The sequence below is a fragment of the Tiliqua scincoides genome, chromosome 4, assembly GCF_035046505.1.
Source record: "Tiliqua scincoides isolate rTilSci1 chromosome 4, rTilSci1.hap2, whole genome shotgun sequence".
NCBI lineage: Eukaryota > Metazoa > Chordata > Lepidosauria > Squamata > Scincidae > Tiliqua > Tiliqua scincoides.
Window position 1 is genome coordinate 82,125,879 of NC_089824.1, and position 24,918 is coordinate 82,150,796.

Genomic DNA, 24,918 nt, shown 5'->3' on the forward strand with positions numbered 1-24,918 from the left:
GAGTGCCAGTGGTAGGCAGCAAGAGAGGCAAGAACCAAGTTGACATGGCACTCTACATTGCAGAGGGGCTAACAGGGGGTGAGAACTGAGGTGGTGAGGGTAGCCAAGCAGAAGCAGCATCCCATCCGGCCCATGTGAGAGATTGGAGCCAAAGCACCCTTCTGCCCATGTTTGGGGTGGGGGAAGAGAGAGGTGACAATAGGTAGCAACAAATATTCACTTGTTTTTCCCTGTTACTGCTGACCTCAGAAACATGCATTATGGCCAGTGCATAGCTAAGGCATCTGGCCCCTGGGGGCACAAACACCCCTTCATGCTTCATATGCCCATAGCACCCCCCCCCATACAAAAACTGGTCTTCAGAAGGCAGGGAACCATGTTAAAAGCAGCACAAAAGAACAATGAGTGGGCAGGACACCAAAAGCTCCCCCCCACCTGTTTCACCAAAAACTGGAAGTGCCTTTTGAAGGCCTCCAAGAGGCCTTCTAAGGTCCAAGGAAGCTATGTGCAACCTTCCCAAGCCTCAGAAGGCCTCTGGGGGTGTCTTGGATGTCACTGAAGAGCACTTCAGGTTTTCACCAGAGACCTATAAGGCATCACCTGAAGGCACGGTACGTGAGGCAAGGTACTCTCCCTGCCCCCTCTTAGCTACGCCACTGCATATGGCTACTGACAGCAACACACATGCAGCTGAGTGCTTTGAGAAGTGGGGAGTGAGAGAGCACCATGGTGACCTGGATGAGAGGGAACTTTGCTGGTGGGCTAGATCCTGCTCCGCCGGATCCTGAACTCCATGTTGTCCAAAAGGCCCAACAGGGAGGCTCTTGCATCTGCGCTGACAAAATAGCTGGTGCAGACATGAGAAGACCCATTGCTAGGGCTGGGGTTTTCCTCGGGGGGGGGGAAGGGGACGATAGTCCCCTTCCCCCAAGGAGACTCCTGGTGGCTTTCTGGTGCTTGCTGGATACAGCAGTAGTTGCTTTGGTGCTATTGCTCCAGCAGGGGCCGGGAAGCATAGAATTGGGCTGCCTGTGTCTTGGTTCCCTTTAAACAGTGATTAATGCAACCACTGTTGCTGCATCAATGAGGAGCAAAGCCACCGGACACTGCTCTTAAGAGAACTTTCCCTGCTCACCTTGCATTGGGAAATGCTTCTTACCATCCTTTCTCCTCAGAGGAGAAAGAAGGCAAACCTGAGGTAAAACTGACAAGTAGTTTGACTTTCAGTGACTTTTTGCCTTTAGGAGTCACAGAGGAGAAGGGAACCCTGTCAAAAATAAGTGTGTGCACCCCTCGCAGTGCATTTTTTAATTTTTAAAAGTGTATTTGATAAGTTTTCCATATCTACCTCTGCAGTTTCCAGATAAAAATTAGATAAACATTGATGACTCCATTTTTGCCTTGGAATTTGCCTTGCCAGTTTCAACCCCAGGAACTCCATAGCAGAAGCATGGCATTTGAGAACAGGCAGTTATGGAGGGATGAAGTTGATGGCTTTACTCTTTAATTTTTGATTTTAGTACTGATTTGTTGCATTGTAAACTGCCTTACACCATCCTTCGAGGTTAGGGAAGGCAGGTCAAATGGCTAATAAATAAGTACATGAAGAGCAACAGGGTTGCAGGCCATTGCCAAGTGCAGCACAAGACACGTCTCAAACCAGATAACACAACACTACTTCATGCTTGACAGGATTTCTCTTATTGCAACTGAAACTCCAAAAATCACCTAAAACCAGCAGAAGAAGCTCTAGGTTGACAGGGACACCTCTGGCAGTGCAGTAGTTTAGTATTATAATCCACACTTCATTGTGTCTCTATTGGTTTGGATTAAAAATTCTGTGTCTGTCTTTCTACGCTACCTTGGGTTGTTCATTGGCAAACAAATGAACATGTAATGTAATATGAACATGTAAATATTGAACATGGAACTGGGGATGGAATCTCTTCTGGATTGACCAGAGGTGCAAACATGAATGTGGTGAAGTACAACATGAAAAGGTACATGCAACCTGCTCTGAAGCTTATGGAATGTGCCTCTTCCTCATTATGCTCACACTTGATGGCAGAAGTCTGATAATGCACCCATTATTATGAAACTGAGGTCTGGTATCTGTTTCTTGATTTGGTTCTTTTAAATTTCTCCCTCTGTTATTGAGCCAAGACAAAAAAGAAGTTGGCTGAAGTTATAGAAGTGAGTCAACGCTTCAGCTCATATTAAGCCGGTAGCCTTCCTGCTTTTTAACCTCTGCTGTAAGAGCTTGGCTTCTGCATATGTTAGTCCATGAAGTGCTGTCAGCTGTTACTGTGGAGGTGATACATAAATGTGGTGATAGTCGAGCTTCAGTATGTTAATCCTTCAAAGGGCTGCCGGATTAGCATGACAGGAAAGCTGTTGTCGAAATATAAAGCATTTAAGTGATTGCCTACATTTGATTGTGTTTCCATGTCCTAATTGGAATGTTGCATATTGGCTTGTTGCAATCATGTTTCTATTCTTTGTTTTTCTGAATGGGAACTTTATTTGGTTACTCTTTTATATATATATTTGTATCTCCCACCTTTCTTCCATTTCAAAATAGTGCCCTAGGTAGCTAGGAACAAAATAGGCCAACTAGGACTCTGCAAAAAAATAGAAGAAGCAAATAATAAAAGCACTCAGTAAAACTACAACAGTAAAAACACAAGAAAGGCAAAGTGGCATTAGCAGCATACAAACTTAACAGGAAACATTAAAAAGGGTAGTATAAAAACAGCCACCACAGATTAAAAGCTTGCTGGAATAAAAAGAACTTAAGACCAGTCTGCTGCTGGATCAGACCAAAGTCCCATCAATGGCAGTCTGTTTCCCACCAGCTACTCCTGGGAAGTCCTCATGCAGCACGGAGAAATATACTTTTCTGTTACCATTGCTTCCCTGCAACAAGTAGTCAGAGGCATATTGCTGCGAACGCTGGAGAAAGCTCATAGCTATCGTCATGTGTAATGATTGAAAGAGCTGTTTTCCATGACTTAGGGCTCATGGAGCCCTAGTGTTAGCGCTGAGCTCCAGCCGTGGCACTGGGTGTCATACACCCATTTACGGCACCCTCTGAGCACAGGCGTCAAGCCAGTCAGTGCTGGACCCAGTACCAGGAAGAGGATGATGTGCTGCTGCTGGGGATAAGTTAAACTGCTGGGTGGAGGTGCAGCTGGTGAGGGTGGGGGGGGGAAGGTGGGGAGGAGAGCGGAACTGGCTCCGGAGAGGGAGGATCTGGCTTGGGAGGGAGACAGAGATGGCACTCTGCTGCTGTATCCTATGCTCCCTCCTGGCCTGGACCGCCTGACATGGGCCTCCTTGGCTCTGCACCCACTCAAAAGTGGGCACAGATCCAAGGAGACCCACTGGCACCACAGCAAAACACTTTGCAAATGCTCTCTTACCCTGAGAAGTCTCCTGGTTCTAGCCCAGCGCCCATAAGATCCAGCTGTATGCATTTTGGCGCTACTGGAGCCCAGAGCACCACCAGGGATAGGATTGGGCTGCTTGTCTGCAATCCTATATGCACTTATCTGAGAGTAATTGAAACACAGTGGGACAAACAATCCTATCCATGTGTACTCAAAAGTAATGTTGTCTAATCCTCTTTTAAGTCATTTCTGCCCAATGCTGCATATACACAACAGGGATCAGATGTATACAGCTGTGGGCTGGGCAGAAATGGGTTAAAGCCACCCAAGTTAGTGGCCAACACCACATCTTGCCACCAGTGGCATACCTGGAGGTCCTGGTGCCAGGGGCAACCCCCGTTTTCCACCCCATGCCCTATTTTTGCCCCCCACATTCCATTTTCCAGCCCTTCCAGGAGCGCTCCTGGGTGCCCCTCCTCCACTGGGACTTTTTTCTTAAAGGGACAGAAGCTGCCAGAGCTGCTGGCTTCTCTCTCTTTAAAGAAAAAGGCAAATGGGTGGCAGGGGGGGTGAGGTTGAGAAGGCGTCCCTGGATGGTCGGCCTCTGGGGCATTTGCCCTGCTTGCCCCCCTCCAGGTACGCCTCTGTTTGCCACATCAGTTTTCACAGGCTGACTATGTGCTATGTAAAGACATGCCTCCTTTTGTTTTTAATCTCCCACTAAGCAATGTCATTGGATGACCCCTTGTTTAGTATTGTGAGAGAAGGTGGAAAATGTCTTTCTCCCCACTGTATAATTTTATGTCTCAGTCATGTCCCTCCTTAATTGCCGTTTTCCCCCCAAGCTAAAAAGCCTCAAATGCTGTAGCTTTTCATTGCAAGGAGAGTGTTCAAGCCTTGTGAACATTTTGGTTGCAACTTTTCTAGCTCTATATTATTCTTAAAGGTCTTAGGTACCTGGCTGGAGGTGAACAGTGATGGGTCCAGATGTCACTCTTTTGGGAGGGAGTTCCAAAATCTGGGCTCGATTGTAGAGAAGGCCCTCATCCTAACGAACTGCATATCCCACAGCAGATGGACATAAGGAAGGACTTTCTTCCCTCTTAACAAAAAAGAAGTTCACATGCCAGGATGGTTTGGGAACTGAACTAAGACCTGGAAGATCCAGGTTCATATACCTGCTGAGCCATGAAACTTGGGCCAGTCACCATCTCTCAGTCTCACCTACCTAACAGGATTGTTGTGAGGACAAATGGGGGGAGTGACTGTGTGTGCCATCCTGATCCTCTTGGAGGAAAGATGGTGTAAAAATGTGAAAAGTAAACAATATGACTAATCCTTATGGGATTAGCTGCCTTGAGTGTCCTTAGTGAAACAGAAAAGTGTGGTATAAATTCTATAAATAACTAAGGGTGCAATCCTAACCCTGTATGTCAGTGCTTTCCAGCACTGGCATAGCGTTGCCAATGGGACATGTACTGCATCCTGCAGTTGGGTGTCACTCATGGAGGCCTCCTCAAAGTAAGGGAATGTTTGTTCCCTTACCTCAGAGCTGCATTGCCCTTATGTCAGTGCTGGAAAGCACTGACATAAGGGGTTCGGATTGCGCCCTTAATGGGTGAAATGAAAAATCTGTACATTTCAAAGACCTATATTTAAATTCCATAACTTCTCCAGTTCTCATTGTGGAGTTCTGTTCTACAATCTTGAAACTAGCTTTCCCTGGCTATTGGCTTCCCCACAAGTTTGCTGTCAATACAATGTTGCTATATAGTGATGTATGTGAGATCATGGTTAGACTTGGCTTTCCTGCAGAAACAGTCTTACATTGTTTATTGGGTAGGGCAATCTGCTGTGATTTCTACACAAGCCCTGAAGAAGGGTTCAATAAAGCATTGCTAGTCACAGCAGCCACGAAGCGAACTGAAGCCTGTTGCAAAAATGTTGCAGAATGCTTGTTGCTTCTGTGGTCAGAGCTCTATTACCACAGCAGTAACATCTGGGAACATCAACCATCTGTGCTGTGTGGTTCTCATGGTAAGTTTCCATAGCAGTGCTGCTGACCCCTAGGGGAAGCAACATTGACATGGGACTTTTTCAGATCTCCCCAAAACATGTGGTTGCTGGTTCAGCCCAGTATGGAGCCCTAACTGTACAGAAGTAGTGACTGTTTTAATGCATATTGAGCCTGACTTCACAAGAGGATTAGGAAGACTGCCTGCAGCCTTCAGATTATCTGAGTGCTTTAGAAGATATGTGTTTAAAAGTGTTTGAGTTCTACCTTTCCACTTGCTGGCCTCAAGATAACTTACATAAAAAAAATGAAGTACAAAAATAAAATATGTTAAAACAGAGCAACATGTAGTGATGAAAAACCCAGCAGTCCCTGTTTATAGTCTGTTAAAAACTTGGGCGAATAAAACTGCTTTCACTTGGTGCTGAAAAGATTATAATATAAGCACCAGACAAATGTGCATGGGGGGGGGGGTGCATTGTTTCATAACTGGGGTGCCACTACAGGAAAGATCAAGTCCCTATTAGCCATCCACCAGAACTCTATTGAAGGTAAGCGTCAGAGCAGGGCCCAAGTTGACTTCTCAATGTAGGTGCTGTTAACACCAATGATTGTTTCCCAACTGGGTCTGTATAATTTTTGTCAGGATGGTGGATCGAGGGGGTGGTGGCAATAGGGGTTGGGGATGGGTACTTCAGGTCCAGGAAGGGGGGCAGTTTGGCAGTGGTTGGCTCCAAATCCTAATCCCCTTTCCAGACCTGATCCTGTGGCATGGGTCCGTGTGGATCTGCACCAACTATTCAGCTAGCAAGTAGACCCCCCCCCCGGCAGAGGCTTAGACTCTGGGTTCCCTTATCCAGAGGAGACCTCCGCAATTGCACCCCCCCTACAGGATGCAGCAGTAGCCATTTTGGCGCTGCTGTGTTGGCAGGGGGAGGAAAGAATAGGATTGGGCTCTTAGCTCAATATACTGCTCCCAGCAATGGCCATTCATTCTCCTCTACAAAACTCCTATCCAGGACATGAATGCAAGAGCCTTCTCATGTTATTATTATTATTATTATTAACAGTATTTATATACCGCTTTTCAACTAAAAGTTCACAAAGCGTCAAATGTTGTTTGACCCCAGAGATTGGTAGTCAAAGGTACACTGTCTCTGAATCTGGAAGGTTCTTTAAGTTGCCATGACAGCCATGGACTTCCTCCATGAATTTGTCTAATCCCCTTTAAAAGCTATCGCCCATAATCTGTGGCACTAAAATTCTAAACGTTAGTTGTGAATGTACAAGAGGGACGGGCTCCATTTGAACCAGAATGGAACCAGACTGCTGGCGCATAACATTAAAAAGGTGGCAGAGCAGCTTTTAAACTGATCCCTGGGGGAAGGCCGACAGGAGCCGAGGGGCATCCGGTTCGGGACTCCTCATCCCTATGGGATGAGGATGGGGAGGTTAGAGAACAACAAGACAAAGGCAGGGTAGAAGAAGAAATTGGGAAAGGTAGGGAGATGGGATGTGATAGACGGTTTGGCACAATGAGAGGATGCGGGGACAAAGGAGTGAATAAGCAGCCCATCCTGGGGCATTCCGTGTATAAATGCTTTTATGCGAATGCCCGAAGTCTACGAGCAAAGGTGGGAGAACTGGAATGTCTGGTGACAAGGGAAAATATTGACATAGTGGGCATAACGGAAACCTGGTGGAATGCGGAGAATCAGTGGGATACCGCAATCCCGGGCTATAAACTCTACAGGAGGGACAGGCAGGGGCGTGTTGGAGGTGGGGTGGCCCTTTATGTTAAGGAAGGGATAGAATCCAGCAAAGTAGAGATTGAAGGTGGGTCCGACTCCACCGTAGAATCTCTGTGGGTTAAATTACCAGGCTTGTGCAGCGATGTAATACTGGGGGCGTGCTATCGTCCTCCAGACCAGAAATCTGATGGGGACCTTGAAATGAGGAAACAGATCAGGGAGGTGACAAGGAAGGACAGGGTTGTAATCATGGGGGACTTCAATTATCCTCATATTGACTGGGTCAATTTGTGTTCTGGTCACGATAAGGAAACCGGATTTCTTGACGTGCTGAATGACTGTGGCTTAGATCAGCTAGTCACGGAGCCCACCAGAGGACAGGTGACTCTGGATTTAATTTTGTGCGGTACGCAGGACCTGGTTAGAGATGTAAACGTTACTGAGCCATTGGGGAACAGTGATCATGCTGCGATCCGTTTTGACGTGCACGTTGGGGGAAGAATACCAGGCAAATCTCTAACAAAAACCCTTGACTTCCGACGGGCGGACTTCCCTCAAATGAGGAGGCTGGTTAGAAGGAGGTTGAAAGGGAGGGTAAAAAGAGTCCAGTCTCTCCAGAATGCATGGAGGCTGCTTAAAACAACAGTAATAGAGGCCCAGCAGAGGTGTTTACCGCAAAGAAAGAAGGGTTCCACTAAATCCAGGAGGGTGCCTGCATGGCTAACCAGCCAAGTTAGAGAGGCTGTGAAGGGCAAGGAAGCTTCCTTCCGTAAATGGAAGTCTTGCCCTAATGAAGAGAATAAAAAGGAACATAAACTGTGGCAAAAGAAATGTAAGAAGGTGATAGGGGAGGCCAAGCGAGACTATGAGGAACGCATGGCCAGCAACATTAAGGGGAATAATAAAAGCTTCTTCAAATATGTTAGAAGCAGGAAACCCGCCAGAGAAGCAGTTGGCCCTCTGGATGGTGAGGGAGGGAAAGGGGAGATAAAAGGAGACTTAGAGATGGCAGAGAAATTAAATGAGTTCTTTGCATCTGTCTTCACGGCAGAAGACCTCGGGCAGATACCGCTACCCGAACGGCCCCTCCTAACCGAGGAGTTAAGTCAGATAGAGGTTAAAAGAGAAGATGTTTCAGACCTCATTGATAAATTAAAGATCAATAAGTCACCGGGCCCTGATGGCATACACCCAAGGGTTATTAAGGAATTGAAGAATGAAGTTGCAGATCTCTTGACTAAGGTATGCAACTTGTCCCTCAAAACAGCCACGGTGCCAGAAGATTGGAGGATAGCAAATGTCACGCCTATTTTTAAAAAGGGAAAGAGGGGGGACCCGGGAAACTATAGGCCGGTCAGCCTAACATCCATACCGGGTAAGATGGTGGAATGCCTCATCAAAGATAGGATCTCAAAACACATAGACGAACAGGCCTTGCTGAGGGAGAGTCAGCATGGCTTCTGTAAGGGTAAGTCTTGCCTCACGAACCTTATAGAATTCTTTGAAAAGGTCAACAGGCATGTGGATGCAGGAGAACCCATGGACATTATATATCTGGACTTTCAGAAGGCGTTTGACACGGTCCTTCACCAAAGGCTACTGAAAAAACTCCACAGTCAGGGAATTAGAGAACAGGTCCTCTCGTGGATTGAGAACTGGTTGGAGGCCAGGAAGCAGAGAGTGGGTGTCAATGGGCAATTTTCACAATGGAGAGAGGTGAAAAGCGGTGTGCCCCAAGGATCTGTCCTGGGACCAGTGCTTTTCAACCTCTTCATAAATGACCTGGAGACAGGGTTGAGCAGTGAAGTGGCTAAGTTTGCAGACGACACCAAACTTTTCCGAGTGGTAAAGACCAGAAGTGATTGTGAGGAGCTCCAGAAGGATCTCTCCAGACTGGCAGAATGGGCAGCAAAATGGCAGATGCGCTTCAATGTCAGTAAGTGTAAAGTCATGCACATTGGGGCAAAAAATCAAAACTTTCGATATAGGCTGATGGGTTCTGAGCTGTCTGTGACAGATCAGGAGAGAGATCTTGGGGTGGTGGTGGACAGGTCGATGAAAGTGTCGACCCAATGTGCGGTGGCAGTGAAGAAGGCCAATTCTATGCTTGGGATCATTAGGAAGGGTATTGAGAACAAAACGGCTAGTATTATAATGCCGTTGTACAAATCGATGGTAAGGCCACACCTGGAGTATTGTGTCCAGTTCTGGTCGCCGCATCTCAAAAAAGACATAGTGGAAATGGAAAAGGTACAAAAGAGGGCAACTAAGATGATTACGGGGCTGGGGCACCTTCCTTATGAGGAAAGGCTATGGCGTTTGGGCCTCTTCAGCCTAGAAAAGAGACGCCTGAGGGGGGACATGATTGAGACATACAAAATTATGCAGGGGATGGACAGAGTGGATAGGGAGATGCTCTTTACACTCTCACATAATACCAGAACCAGGGGACATCCACTAAAATTGAGTGTTGGGCGGGTTAGGACCGACAAAAGAAAATATTTCTTTACTCAGCGCGTGGTCGGTCTGTGGAACTCCTTGCCACAGGATGTGGTGCTGGCGTCTAGCCTAGATGCCTTTAAAAGGGGATTGGACGAGTTTCTGGAGGAAAAATCCATTATGGGGTACAAGCCATGATGTGTATGCGCAACCTCCTGATTTTAGGAATGGGTTAAGTCAGAATGCCAGATGTAGGGGAGAGCACCAGGATGAGGTCTCTTGTTATCTGGTGTGCTCCCTGGGGCATTTGGTGGGCCGCTGTGAGATACAGGAAGCTGGACTAGATGGGCCTATGGCCTGATCCAGTGGGGCTGTTCTTATGTTCTTATGTTCTTATGTGCATGGTTTATTGTATTCTTTTTGTCTGACATGAATCAGTTTCCTTGAGTGACCCTGAGTTACGAAAGAAGGTGAACATCTTTTCTTTCTTTTCTTTCTCCATCTTACTCATAATTTTATGAACCTTATGGTGCAATGCTAACCCCTTATGTCAGTGCTTTCCAGAACTGGCATAGTGGTGCCAATAGGACATGTGCTGCATCCTGCAGTTGGGTGTCACTCACGGAGGCCTCCTCAAAGTAAGGGAATGTTTGTTCCTCAGAGCTGCATTGCCCTTATGTCAGTGCTGGAAAGCACTGACATAAGGGGTTAGGATTGCGCCCTTAATCATATTTCTTGTCCCTCCCCAACATAAAGCGTGAAACTTGAGTTACCCTAAACTCAAACAGGTTTGTAACTTTGATAGAAGAATTTTTGTCAGGACTGAACAAAGAAAGAGTTTAAACTAAAAAAAACAACTTTCCATGTGTACCCTAGTCGCAATATGGATTGGGCTCCCTGTGACTGCTGTTAAAACAGAAAAAACAGACAGATGAGAAAGGTGTTATGTCTGATTTGACCCCAAGCTGACATTTTTCATTGAGCTATCTTTCTTTTCTGGAGAGTCACAACTGAGACTATATTGTGCTTTTCTGAATCATTGAAAAAGTTCAGTTTTGGTTCCTTTTAGCAATACATTTTGGAGTGAAAGTAATAGTCAATAGAAATGAAACGGCAGAAGAGAGCATATCTTATTTTATTTCAAAACTGTGATTGATATCCAGATTCACTTACTCATCGTCATATATTTCACCAAGGAATTAAAGGAGAGCTTGTTGATAGCTGAGGAATCCTGTGATTTCATCTACTCCTTGAATTTAGTCCTCTCAGAAATTGAAAATCATTTTTTTCCTCTCTCAATTCTACCTTGTTCCACTGGAATACCATATTTTGTTTTGAACTTTTGAACTGATTAGATTTCCCTATCATGGAGAAATAGTGATTGGCAAAAACGTCACCTGTTGAATTTCTGAGTATGCATCTTGTAAAGGCACTGAGACCTGCCACATTATGGTGGTAAACAGCATTCAGTTATGTCTGGTTTATACTAGAACAGTAATATGTACTTGAACAGTTATTGGTCTTGTTTTAAATCATAGCAATTATTTTATAAGAAGTAATTATTATTGCTTATCATGAAATAATTGCTTATGGCCATTATTGCTAATGACTTCGGTCAGTGTGCTATACATGCATTTCTGTTTGGAGACGAATCCTATGTAACCTCAGTGCTGGCTCTGAGCTTCAGTGTTGGGTGTCACAAACATGCCATAAGGCATGTCTGCAGCACCCAGAGAGGAGGGGCCACTGGCACTGGTCCAGCTCCAGTGCAGTGCAGAGCCTCAGCACCAAATAGAGGGCCAACCGGCATTTCTGCAGCACCGGCTGGTAGTGAGTGATTTTGGGGTGGGGGAAGATGGGGAGTGGGCTGAATGGGGGGTGGGAAGGCAGGGCAGGGGGAGGGACCAGCCTGGGAGGCATGTAGGACCGGCAGAACCCTGTTGCGCTGTATCCCATCCTCTGTGTCAGGTGCAGAGCCCGACATGGAGGCTCTCAAATCTGTGCTGGCAAAATAGCCGATGTAGGCTTGAGAAATGTAGACCTCATTGCAGGACCTGCACCCTTACATGGGGAAGGTCCCCTTCCCCTGAGGAGACCTCTGCTGGGCTCGGCAGTACCGCTGGATGCAGCAGTAGCCATTTGGCACCACTGCACCTGGCAGAACCGCCAGGGATAGGACATCCATAATTACAAGCATGTGCTGCTTAAGGACCCACCTAATGACCACATATATGATGGTGATCAAAGCATAGATCCTCATTAAGAGGTTCTTAATGAGGCAATCTGGTCTCCCATAGCCTGTTGCAGAGTGTCTGTTTACACAACAAAAAAGAGGCTCTTAAAAAGAAGCTTTTAATGAAGCAATCTGTCTCCAGTAGCCTTGGCAGTGAGAGTCTGTCAGGGAGTGTCTCTTTACACAACAAAGGCACTAGATGGGGCTGAATGTTCGCATAATGACCTACTCGCATAATGATGGGAATTGGAAAATGTATCCCTGTCTTTAAGTGGCACACACTTACACATAGCCTAATGGTACAGTTCTGTTAGGGGAGGAACATGCCTCTAAGTCGCATTTTCATTGTGTGCTATCATGTTTGATACCAATGACTAATGTGTTTTCTCTCTGCAATCCTTTTTGCTACAGATGCTCGTGACACAGAACAACTTAAAAGGAATAATATCACACACATTCTTTCAATCCATGACAGTGCCAGGCCCATGCTTGAGGTAAGGCAGAAACTTGGCTCAGCCTTGTGCCAAGAGCGAGCAAGTGCTTCTGGATTCAGCTGTGCTCTTAAAGAAGCAAGCCAGAGTTGTTACCAGGAGTGTCTTTCCATCTGTGGTTGATAGAGGCTTTCTCCTCTGCTAGGCAGGTCAGAGCTTGCCACGTTGATTGAGGCTTCCCTGACTTGATTATTTCAATGCTCTGTCTTTGGGGCTCCCCTTGAAGACTACTCAGAAACATCAACTAGTGCAAATGCAGCTATCTGGCTCTTAACTGGTGTAAGAAAGTAGTCATATATTTATTCTGTTAGACAGTCAGTGTAACTAGTGCATGCATGCTTCCAGACCTAGTTCAAGGTACTGACTAACCTTTGAAGGCTTGTATAGCTTGGGCTGCTGGTATCTTGGCACTGTCCCTCCCGATATGAATCCATTTGCCAGTTCAAGTCTAGACAGCTGACTATACCATCAGCATGCTAGATGCAGTCAGTGGTGGTTAGGGGCTCAGGTTTGTCAGGAATTGCCTTAAATTTAGTACCTTCTCCCAGTAAGAGTTTAAAATGCTTCCTTTTTTTTAGCTTTCATACTTAAATCGTTAGCACAGTGGGTCCCAGACTTTTGACTTCATGCTGGGTCGTGACCCACTGCTGCACTGAAAAACATTTCTGGGAACACTAGGAGGCCATTTTTGGGTTGCACCAGACCCGCAACCCACTTCATTGGTGTCTGTGGGCTCCAGAATGCCTTGCAGAAGGGACTGAAAGTTGCGGAAGTAAACTGGAAGTCGCTTCCAGTCATTTCCAGTTGCTTCCACAAGGCATTCTGGGGCCTGCAGAGCTCACGGGCCTGACAGGACGTAGAAGCAGCCTCAGGGTGCTCCCAGAATATGTAATGCTGTATGTCTGTTATATAAAAAACTCTGTGTTTTTTCAAAATACCAACCTATGTATGATGGGGTGACGGGATCTAGACCATAGACCAAATTATTGTTTAATTGTGGGTTGTTAAATTCTTTTGACTGTACTTAGTTCTGAGTCTTGGAAAACACTAGCTAAATTAATAATTTAATGAAAAAATTGAGTATTAGAAAAGCAGTATATAAATCTTTTACGTAAAATTAATTTTTTCAATTTAAATTTATTATGATGTATGCCTTTTGCATAGTTTATGGCTGCATTCTTTTTGGTCTCTGGGCAGTACTGTATCAAATATATTTTTATGGCACAATGAACTAAAAAAATACTTGAATTGTGTTCTTTCTTGGTATTTAGCCCTAGCTAAAGGGCAAGTTTGTAGTCAAGGCAAGCTGAAAATGATGTTGCTACTTCGCAGATCTCGTGAGCATCACATTTGTGGGGAATGACTTTCTAGATTACACTGAATTTTCTCCAGCTATCAGCAGTAAAACTGAATCTGAAAGATAGTGAGGTAAAATCAATGGGTGTGTGAACACTTCTTCAGTTTAGATGTAGTTTGCACCCCCAGGTGTTTAAGTTTTTTGCATCCAGAAATTTCAGAAAAGCTATTTGGCTCAGGTGCAGTCTTGTGCTTGTATGTGAAGATGGCTACATCTGGCTACATTTTTTTCTTAGGGTTTAAATTATGTTTTACAAAGTTCTTGAGGGAAATTCTGTGCGAAGAAGAAAAAGTTTCCATTCCATTTAAAAATATTCTGCATGCGCAGCTGTTAGGATAGTCCCACATAAATGTATACTTTCAGAAAATCTCACAAGACATTGGCCTGGACTTCGTATACTAATTTGGGGGTGCAGCCAGGGTATAATAGAATTTTCACCTTTAACATTTCCTATCTCTTAAGATGGAACCTGAGAAAACAGTTTATTTTTATGGTTGCCAAATGCAGTTTTGTATCTTCACAGCTGCCAATCACTACAGTGAACAGTGCTCTAAATTCATCCTAAGTTGGTCATGCTGATCAATTAACTGTCAAATTTATGTGCTTGAGAATCAGAGGTAGAATAGTACAGGCTATAAATCTAAATAGATGTGTCTTTATTTTGTATTTGAAACTGATACTTTATGGGATTGCACTTTATCAGTATTAGTTTTCTATTACCAGGATCAATTAATTTTAATTCTAGTCTCTAAGTTGACTGCGGGTTTTTTTTACAGTTTCTGACTTCTGCATATTGAGCACATCACAGCACCAAATACAATTCAAATGAAAGCTATATGTTGCAATCTGGGGAGAATCCTGGCTCCCTTGAAATGTACATTTTGAGATGTCTTTGAAGAAGCTTACTTGGAGAGTTTAACGATTAAAGTTGGTGATTATTTATAGATAATATTTAAAACAATGTAGACACATATTTTTGATTTTGGTATAGACTATCCTAAAATTTCATTTATTTCAGAAACAACACTAACCACAATTTAAAGAAGATTAATCCAGAACCATTTAATACAACCTCATGAGTATTGGGATGAAACTTGTGCATTCTCTTTCTGTCCAGTCTTTATTCTGAAATATTGCCCTATCCTCTGACCTTTGATGGTTTTTGAAATTTTGCAGAATCTGTTTAGATACGTTTTAAGAGATGAAATAATGGTGCAATGACTTTATTTATTGCCGAAACATTTCAATGTTTTCATTAATAAAATGAGTCATGAACATTTGAAATGTCCTGGGTGATTGCTTCTTAAACCAACTGAAAGGACAAAAACAATTACTGGCTTCTTTTTTCAGTTTGGTTTTGTAGTTGTACCGGTCAGAACTTTGGGTAACCTCTTGTTGTGTTAAGGCTTGAGAAATCTTGTATACCAACTGTTTCCTACTTAAGCCGTTTTGATGAAATGTCCCTGATCCGAAAGAAGTATTCGATCCTCATCTGTCGATGTGGCAAGCCAAAATAACAGATGAGGGGTTTTTTTTGCTAACCTGAAAGAACTTGCCAGGTGTTCGAGGTCTGCTATTTGCATCTGACTTCAGAATGATGTACACTGAGGTTTTGTTTTTGGCTCTTAAAAAAGTGTTTCTTGGAAGTCTTCGTTGAAAGATTTACATAAATTTAAATACTGAGAAGTTTTAATGCCAAAAATAATGCTTATTGCCTCTTTTTTTTCAAACTGCTTGATTTCGGTCTAGAAATCTCTGGTGAAGTTTGGACAGCTCAACAGTCCTCTGCTCTTTTGGCCCCCATTTTTTTTTAAAAGAGGATGATTCATGAGTCTGTGAAAGATGGGTAGGGGTAGCTTTAAAGCTGTGATGATATGCAAGAGAAATGGCAGAGACCTTGACAGATCAGTTGTTGCCACTTGTGTTCAGAAAGGTTAATGTCCTGATCTTAAACAGATGTATAGGGAAGTAAATCCTGCTAGAATTTACTTAAAAGCAGGTGGTTAGTTTATCTTCTAGTACAGACTTAGCACACTTAGATCACTAACTTCATGAAACTGAGTAGTATCTTCTGAATTGAGAATGTATTGAAGAATGAAACGATGTACTGAATATTTTCAATGTGACATTCGTTCTTTCTGTGGAAGTGAAGAAATGAATAGGTGTTCTTGATTTGGCTTCATAAGCATTTGTGTAATATTTAGGTTCCCCATAGCAATTATTATTTCTATGTATTCTAAATGTATCATCGTTGACATTTTGGATTTCCCTATGCCATTTGCTTTTTTCATTAAAAGAAAAAAATTATCTTCAGATAAACAAAATACAGTAGAGGAGAGATTCTTCAGGAATCAAGTCAGGAAACAGCATGGTCAATGTAAATTATGAAAATCTATTTTTATAGCTTGTGTTATAAAGCTAATAACATACCTTTAAAATATGTTTAATTGTTTAACTTCATTTACTATGAAATTTGAATCTTGTACATCTTATGTTACGTTTTCCAGATTAGCCCATACTCTTTATAATCCTGTGAGCAATACATTAAAGTATATTCTGTAGCAACTTGCTATACAACGGCAAACGAGTGGAAAACTTCCCCAAATCTGAAATGTATGTAGCAACAATGGCATTTCTTAAATAGGTAAATTGGAAGGGGTCCTCATTTGGGCACCCAACTTTGCAGTGTTCCCAGATAAGTGCTACTTCGCATATTGACCTGGTTCCAGCGCAAAGGCTGTTTCAGTAGTAAGAGCGAATGTTGGAAGTTGTGCTGAACTCTTGCTTCTTTCAGCTTTGACAAACTTGAAATCAGAATACTTGCGCTAGTTTTGTTAACTCTCCCTTTGTATCGGTTTAACTGTTTTCTTGACTTTCAGGGCCTAAGAGAAATAAAAGGCTTTTCTTTGTGGTTACTCTTGTCTGCTGAAATAGAAAACTGAGAAGAAAATGAACCTATTTGGTATTGGCTTCCCATTCTTGCGGGCCATTTCAGATACTCTGGAATCTGGAGGAATGGACCAAGAACCTTAATTTGACTACATCTTAATATTGTTTCCATTAATTGTACACTTTATTGCCACTAAAGGTATTATACCAGTCACCCGGGTGCCATGGGTTGGAGGCATGGCCCTTCCACAGTGGCTAGCATGACCTACCATAAGATTTATTTGCTCCTGTGCTGTTTTGCAGGTTTCAATATTCCTTCACCAAAGTGTCTGCTTTGATTTGAACTGATAAAGGCTGAGGACTTTGCAAGCAAAGTTGTGTGGTGTTTTTTTCTGCAGCTTCTCAGCATGTGTAAACCATGCTGCATATTGCACTTATAACCTGCTCTTCTGGCCTCCTATCTGGCAGAGAGTAACTCCATTCCCACTTTGGTTCAACAGTGCTACAGAATCATTTACATGCTACAGACCATTTACTTATATGGTACATGGGTATTGTTAGACATGACACAAAGAAAGCTAGCCATTGATGCTCCTTTAATCCTGCATTCATATAGTTTTTTTCTTAAGAACACCAGACTTGGGATCTACATGTGACTTTTCACATTCATTAGTATCCAGAACAATATTGTCAAGTGTGAAACTTTCCTTTGAATTGAACAACGAGGTTGCAATGATCAAACTGCTTTTTAAAAAATAGTTCTATATTTGTTTAAATGGGAGCTCTGTGGATATTCTAGCTTGAAGGTTACAACCAAGTCATAAGTTGCGTTGTAAAGGGAAGGGGAAGAATTATAGATGAATAGTGTCAAGCAAAATATTTTGGAGGGATTTTGAAGAAGCAGGAGGAGAAAACAGTAAACCAAGGAAGGTGTATCTAATATAAGAAGAGCCCCTCTGAATCAGGCCAAAGGGCCATCTAATTCAACCCACCAGTTGCCTTTAGGAGCACACAAGTGACATCTGCAAAAGATGCCCTTTGCCACGGAGGCATTGTGATGCTTTCCTAGATGCAATTGGGAGTACACAGAGAAGACGGAATCTAGGATATGACAGAGGAATCTAAGATGCAGTAGGATTAATGGAAAATGTGCTGATGTGGGAAGTTCAGGAAACTAAGGCTTTGATAAATATGGACTTCGGAAAGAAATTTAGAGGAGGAGGGGGTCCACAATAGGAAAGGGAGTAAGTGGTGTCAGACACGTGCACGGGGCATCATGGTAGACGATATGAAGGTGCAAAGAGGAGGGAGTCAAGGAACAATAACAGATGTACCAAACAAATGACCAATGGGGAGGTAGAAAGCATTAAATGTATTGAATCGATGTAGGAGGCAGTGTAGGGTCTCCAGGTGAAATAACTGTACTGATTGGTGAGTTTTGACTTGAGTTGTGCAATGCCTGATGCTTCCTCTTCCTCCCCTCCCACCCCCACCCCCACAGATAACAGAACTCATTTTACTTCATGGACAAATGGGATTTGCAGAGCTGGGATGAGAAATACTCTGTCTCAGTTTAATTAAAGATCTTGTTTGCCTAATGCTCTGAAAGGTTATGCTTTTAAGGAGAAAAGAGATGATATACATGAAAAAATAAATACACATTTCCCTCTTCCATCATATCTCTCCAATTAAGTTATTTGGCTAGTTGATGACAGTTATGACACATTTCAACTAAATACCTGATTCCTGACATTTGTTTGTTTTGTAATTGTATACTGAACTTAAGCAAAAAAATGTATCAGAGTGGTTCACAGAGCAAATGAATTTTACTATTCCATTACAAAAAAAACATGCTTCTGAGCATGGGGTGTGTTGGAGATAGGAGGCTCTGCCCCCCCCCAAAACACACACAAGAATGGCACCTGTGAACTGCTTGTAAGCACAAAATTGGGGGTGAAGATGATAAAATAGGATGAACTAATTGGAAAGCATTAATCTCTTGATCTGATGTTGTTAAATAATTAGAGTTGACACTCTGCTAAACTTCATACAATTAATCAACACAAATTTGATTATGCATATATTTGCATATAAACACAACAATGCTTCATCAGATAGAAGCCTGATTGGTTTTTAGATGCATGTATATGCTTGTTCATTAATGTTACCTTGTAGATGTCTTTGTACTTCTTTGGCTGAAAGGAGAATGACTCTTTTTAACAAGCTGCTTGACGTCTGGGGGTTTTGTAGGTCCTGGTATTAAAAATAATTGAATGTTGAGAAGCTCTGCTCTTTGGTTACACGGAGACACCTTTGTAATGGATCGGAAGGTTATGTATTTGCTAAAAACAGCATCCTAATGTTCTTTCTGGCTACCCCTCCTAAAAGAACTGCCTTTATTTATATACCATACTTGTCTCTCATTCTTTAGCAATAAAATGTACATTTGGCTGTATTCTCCTAAAAATACCGTTTTTGCGAGCAGGCTAGGTTTTTCTCAAAGGCAGAACAATGGCTAAAGGGCTAGGTGCAAAAGCCACCCAGTAATTTGTTCTTCTTTATGTCATTCATCTAAAACTTCCCTCTGTGGGTCTTCTACAGTTTCACTGAGACCACAGTCCTATACACAGTTACCTGGGAGTAAATCCCATTGAACGCATTGGGACATAACTTCTGAGTCGAGCTGCATACGATTGTTTTGTGAGAGGTCATTTCCAGCCTGGCTATCTGAAATGCCTGAAAATTTTGGCATGCAGAAAAGGTGCTCTCCCAAAGCATACCTTGGATTCCACCTGTGCTGCCCCTCTCAAATCATACTGCTAATTTCATCAAAATTTTTACAGAGTTCTGAATACATTAATGCAATCCTTTGCGCGCTTGCCTAGGAGTCTGCTCCAGTGACCAAAATTCGATGTCGAGGTACTCCTGCATAGTATTGGACTGTAAGTTACTTGCAATTGATTCAGGAGCCAGCTGGAATGTCCCAAGTTGCACCCCACTGCCATATATTCAGGCCTGGCCTTTTATACTGTCTGTGTGCCTAGTAGAGGTTATATTAGTAGATAGTGATGGTTTTGTTTCCCTTTTGTTTCCTTGGCTTTCATGATTTCATTTTATTTTATTTGGAGTGTCTGGCTGGGGTGGGGACTCCTGCTGAGTTTTACCTGGTATCATATAAGCAGCAGCTTAGTTCTTTTATTCTGTGCATATGTACACATTTTTTAAAACAATCTGCAGTAGTGGCTTGTTGATGAGCACCCTTTCACTTTGGTTAGAGGTTGCTTTGGGACAATTCTTAGATGTCTGTATGCGGGTATACACAGGAAGGATGCTGTTCTTGCTTGGGTTTGACTGCTGAAGGAACATGACTGTACTGAGCCATAAATGCACTGTGTGTTCCTGAGTTCAGCAGTTGATTTACTCCTATTGTCACTTGTGTTCAATCTTGTTTTGCTTTTAAGCAGCAGCAACAAGACAAAAACCAACCCAGTAAGGAGAGGTTAGTATTAAAGGAAACAGCATCTAGTAGCTAGGGCTACTAGATTAACATAGCAGGGCTTTCTGTATATGCAGAAGGGTATAGTCTGTCTATTTTTGGGGCTTGTAAAGTAGGAAGCTGGCTTGGGCTGAGTCAGGCTTTGGACTATCTGTTACTTGTCCAGACTGGCAGTAGCTCCCTGGCAGGGGATCCTTCCCTGTCCCACTTGGGGATGCCAGGAATTGAATTTGGGGCTTCTGCAAACCTACATTGTTGAAGGTGGTACACCCTTGAATCTCAGATGTTTGAGACAAAAAAAGAGAGGCCAGGCACTGCTTTTCTGCCTTGTCTTTAGTTTTCAGAGGTCTTTGGCTGGCAGATTGCTGTTCTAAATAGATGTTAATGTGATCCAGAAAGGCAGGCTGGTGGGTGTGTGTTTCTCTAGTTCTAACTGTATACACTAAAATTACCTTTGCTTAGAGCTAACTAAGAAAGTGAATACATTTTATTGGAAGGTGGTTAGACATCAGCTTGTACAGTAATACTCTTCAGAATGAAAAAGTCTGTTAAGAATCCCATGCTGTATGTTACTGTTTTGTTAAGTGCATGTTACTGTTTTAAGTGATGGCAACCAATTAGATATAGCACTGAAAGTCCTAGAGCTTCTCTCCCCGCCTAAATGTACATATTTGATTTTCAACATTCATTTTAAAAAAGACATGTATATGAACTGATGAAGTATCTATTTATAGTATTAAAATGAACAAGGACTGCTAAATGTAGTGGAAAAAAAAAGCTAAATATGATGTTACTACTGCAAAAATTCACTTATACCTGCCTGACTGCTCACGAGGGAGAACTCAGTTCTGAAATGTGACGGGCTGAATACAGTCTTTAAAAGATGTATCATTTTACCTCATGGAACTTCCTTAATGAGGGCAGAAAACTGCATTCAAGTTTGTGAATTTATTATATTTAATTTTAACTGTTAATTGTTTTCCAACACAGGGAGTGAAATATCTGTGCATCCCTGCTGCAGATTCCCCCTCTCAGAATTTGTAAGTATTTTTTTGTTTAATGATAAAGGTAATGCTTCACAACTAACTGAATATCTCAGTAGTGTTAATGGTAGCAGATTCCCCCCCCCCCTCCTTTTTGGATATGCTAATCTAAACTGCTTTGCTACTTTGGTTTGCTTTTTACAAAATTTATGTCAAAGAAGAGCGATGTTGCTGCCTAGGCGTTTCTGTGGATAGAACTTATGGAGGCCTGAGTGCAAATTCCTTCTCTGCCATGAAGCTCACTGGCTAGCCCTGGGCAAGTCGCTATCTCATGAGTAGTTGTGGGGATAAAATGAAATCATTACATTTACACTGCCTTGTGCACAAGGTTTGATAAACAGATCAAATGGGATAAACATGGGAATAAATAGTGTACAATGGTGTACACTCTGTGCGTGGCTCTAGTTGTCCTAAAAGCAAACTACACAACTTGTGATTCACCAAGCCAACCTCCTGTTTTTGTTTTTACTGCCTGCACAGAACTGCAGAAACCAGAGAGGGAGGGGTGGTAGCACACCTGGCCAGAGGCTGTACACTGTTTGGCCTGCTGGTTCACAAGTTGTGCTAAGCCAGTTTTCAAAACCTTTTGGGCTAAACCTTTCAGTTTAAGGCTATTGAGGTTCTCCTGCAACTAAAGGGTAATCGTATAAACTTCTTGAGAAGACTTCGACAGGAACCAAGTTTTTCTTCTAGTGTTCACTGTTTATACTTATGTGAAGTGGGGGGGGGGAGGAAAAGGGGGGGGGTTCAGCCACTTCCTGATAATTTGTTTTATACAGAAACAAAAGTAGTTTCAAAGGGCCTGCCTGGTGCGGAAGGAAATGTAGCACTGCCTTTTCTCTCAGCACAGAGGGCTGTCTGTAGGGTCTGATGCTCTCGAGATATTTTTAGAGCATTTGTTTCTTACAGAGCAGAGAGATCCCAGGGTGGTATCTTGAGCATGCCTCAGTGGTTGATTTCAGTTAACTGGGAATATTAATCTGCAGTTGTCTTATGTCCTTGTTCCAAACATCTTATGAATATTAACATTGCCCTATCTTATTGGGCTTCAAAGAGGAGCAACAGAGCCACAATAGCCAGAAATCAGTGATCATTGGACACCTGTGGAAGGGGCCCATAACTCAATAGAAGAGCACATGCTCTGTGTGAGGAATGTCCCAGGATCTCAATTCCTGGCAGTGACAGTTAGAGGGACCAGGTGGCTGGTTGAAGGGCCACCCTCTACCTGGGACTCTGAAGAACTACTGCCCACAGGAGTAAACTGTGTTGGGCTGGACAGACCAATGGGTTGACCCACTGTAAGGAAGTTTCATATGATAAGGAGTTGTGCTGGAAGATGAAATTTCATGTTACAGCTGCATTAGTATACGGCTGGCATATGAGAGATGAAGTTGTCTCTCTTTCCAAAGGGAATTTGGTATTGCCTAATGCAGGGATGGCTCAAGGGCTGCCTCTTGCCCCTGAATCAATTTCGTCTGGCTGTCATTGATGCTGCTAAATCTCCATATCTGTTTTGCCCATTGCTTTATTAAAAAAATGTTTTACAACTGCAGTAGATGGAGAAATGCCACTATTTAATAGTAGTCCTACCTGTTGGATTTTGTGTGCAGCAGGTAATTATTGGCATATTTGTCTCATGCTGATTCGGAACATCTGTACTTTTCAACCTGAAGCCTCAAATGCTAAGTGGCCATCACTTGATTTTGAATCCTGACCAAACCTGAGGGTGTTGGTTTTGTTGTACTTTGGTACCCAGACCACTGGGTTGAGAGAAGAGTGATCCCTGAAAAAGGGAAGTTGGTGACCAGTAGGTTTCCTGGAAGGATATTTGTCCATGTCGGTGGTCTTGCTGCACTATAAATCATTAACTGTTCAAATATTATAGTTTAATAACTTGAAGCAATAAATGGGCTGCAATCCATTTGTGCCACTTGATCAATCTTGGAATGCACTACTCCACTACTAGAAGAGTCTCCACAACTTGGAGAGCCACATAAGTATTATTGTAAGACCCTAGATGCATTTGAAAACGTACTTAAAAATGAAGTCACTGTGTGGTGCTTCCCCTTCCTCTGGGATGAATCCTCTAGGAGGAATGCAGAAGGATTTTGATTAAATTATGGGGTGATCACCATTTCCTGATGAGACTCGCTTATGATCTACAAAATTGGTTGCTGAATGAGTTACCAGAAAGCAAATGTTCTCAGAAACCAGGCATACGGTTCCTCTGCAGCTAGGCAAAATGTCATGATGCTGCTTCTTGTACTCTCCAGTTCACTGAGTTCTCTTTCAACAATATGCCTTGCAGTGCAGTTAGTGTGACAGCCTTAACAGATGTCTTCACATACGTTCTGCTTATTAATGGTCCCCTTCTAAACTGATCTGAACCCTAATTGCCTAGTGCTCTGGGTTTCTCTTGGTACTCTGTTTTCCTAGTGACTCAGCTTTTGCCTTCCAATCAGTGGCTCTACCATTTAGCAAGAGGGAGAAGAGTGACCTTGCAGCTCTTCCCCCCCCCCCCAAAAAAAGATGCAGCATTGTGTTGTGTTCCTGTACCTCAACTGCGAATGACTTTCTTAGCTTGAGTGCAAAGGCAAGAAAACCGATCTCTTTTCTCTCCCACCAATTGTCTCACCAACTGGAGCCAAAAGAGGAATCCAGCATGACTAACAAGTTTACTGCTCTGAGTGGCTATGAGAGTCTGCTCTATGTTGATACAAAACTTTATTTTGAACATCAATATGAACGTAGAGAAAATGTTTGCATGGTACCTTGCCCTAACTGTGTCTTCTTTAACTCTGTATCACATGGAGCTAATTAAAACAGTTTCTATGTGAAGACAGTAAAGTGCCAGTCCACTGGTCCTTATTTTTATTCATTTGACAAATTTGCAAATGCCTGAACTTCTCATCTAGCTGCATCGGTGAATTAATGGCCAGTTGGTCTACTGTTGCCCAACTTTGCAAAGGAGTCCACAGAAACTACTGGCCCACCTACCTGGCCAAACTTGAAAGGACCAGTCACTGGGCTAGTGGTAAATCTTGTATGCAGGGCCTAGGAGAGGGGGTAAAGGGGGTAATTTGTACCCTGGCCCAGAGTCAGAAAGGGGGCCCAGGAGCCAAAGGAGGGGCCCCAGAAATTGCCTGCAATCTTACATTTTCCTTTGTATTCAGACTTGTTGCCTGCATGGGATGCTGGGGACACTACTACGAGTGTGGGGCTGCAGATACTCGCAAGCCATATATGTTGGACCATACATGACACTCCATAACACAGTGCCAAATCTCGGAGGAAACTGGCATGCTACAGTAGCTCTTTGGCTTATGGATCTGCTTGCCATGAAGGAGTGTTCCCCAACCTTGTTTTGCCCCTCCCTACTTCCATTCTGCTCCCCCGTCACCACCCTCCCCCGCTCTGTTTCACCCCTCCCCACTTTGCAAAGGGGCCCCCCCAAAAAACTTTGTACCCGCTGATAAAATTCCTCCCAGAGGCCCTGCTTGTATGATGCTTCTCTACCTAGTTAAAACCAAATCTTACTTGACATAGGCAACTGGGTGGGGGCTAGTCAGAAGCCAGGGCTCCTCATTACCTGGTGATTTTACTGGTGCATTCTGTCTAATCCTGTATTTTTTAGAGGGATTTTTTTAGTTGGGACTTAATTCTGATAACAGTGAAAACTGGAATTCATGAGATTGTAATGAGCACACCAAAGTATTAAAGAGCTCACTAAAGCTTTGCATGTTGTGCAGCCTAGATGTAGGGTTTCCAGGTATCTTGGCTCTCCTTCAACTATATTTAGTTGCTACTAAATATACT

General features: G+C 43.1%; 1 protein-coding gene across 1 annotated transcript in view; it reads left to right on the top strand.

Moving 5' to 3' along the window:
* The window catches only part of DUSP22 (dual specificity phosphatase 22), a 47,275-nt gene that overhangs the window by 7,239 nt on the left and 15,118 nt on the right, over positions 1-24,918 (top strand). The window contains exons 3-4 of the mRNA XM_066625380.1: positions 12,238-12,320; positions 21,050-21,099. Coding sequence (XP_066481477.1) covers positions 12,238-12,320; positions 21,050-21,099 — 133 coding nt within the window. The remainder of the gene's footprint in view (positions 1-12,237; positions 12,321-21,049; positions 21,100-24,918) is intronic.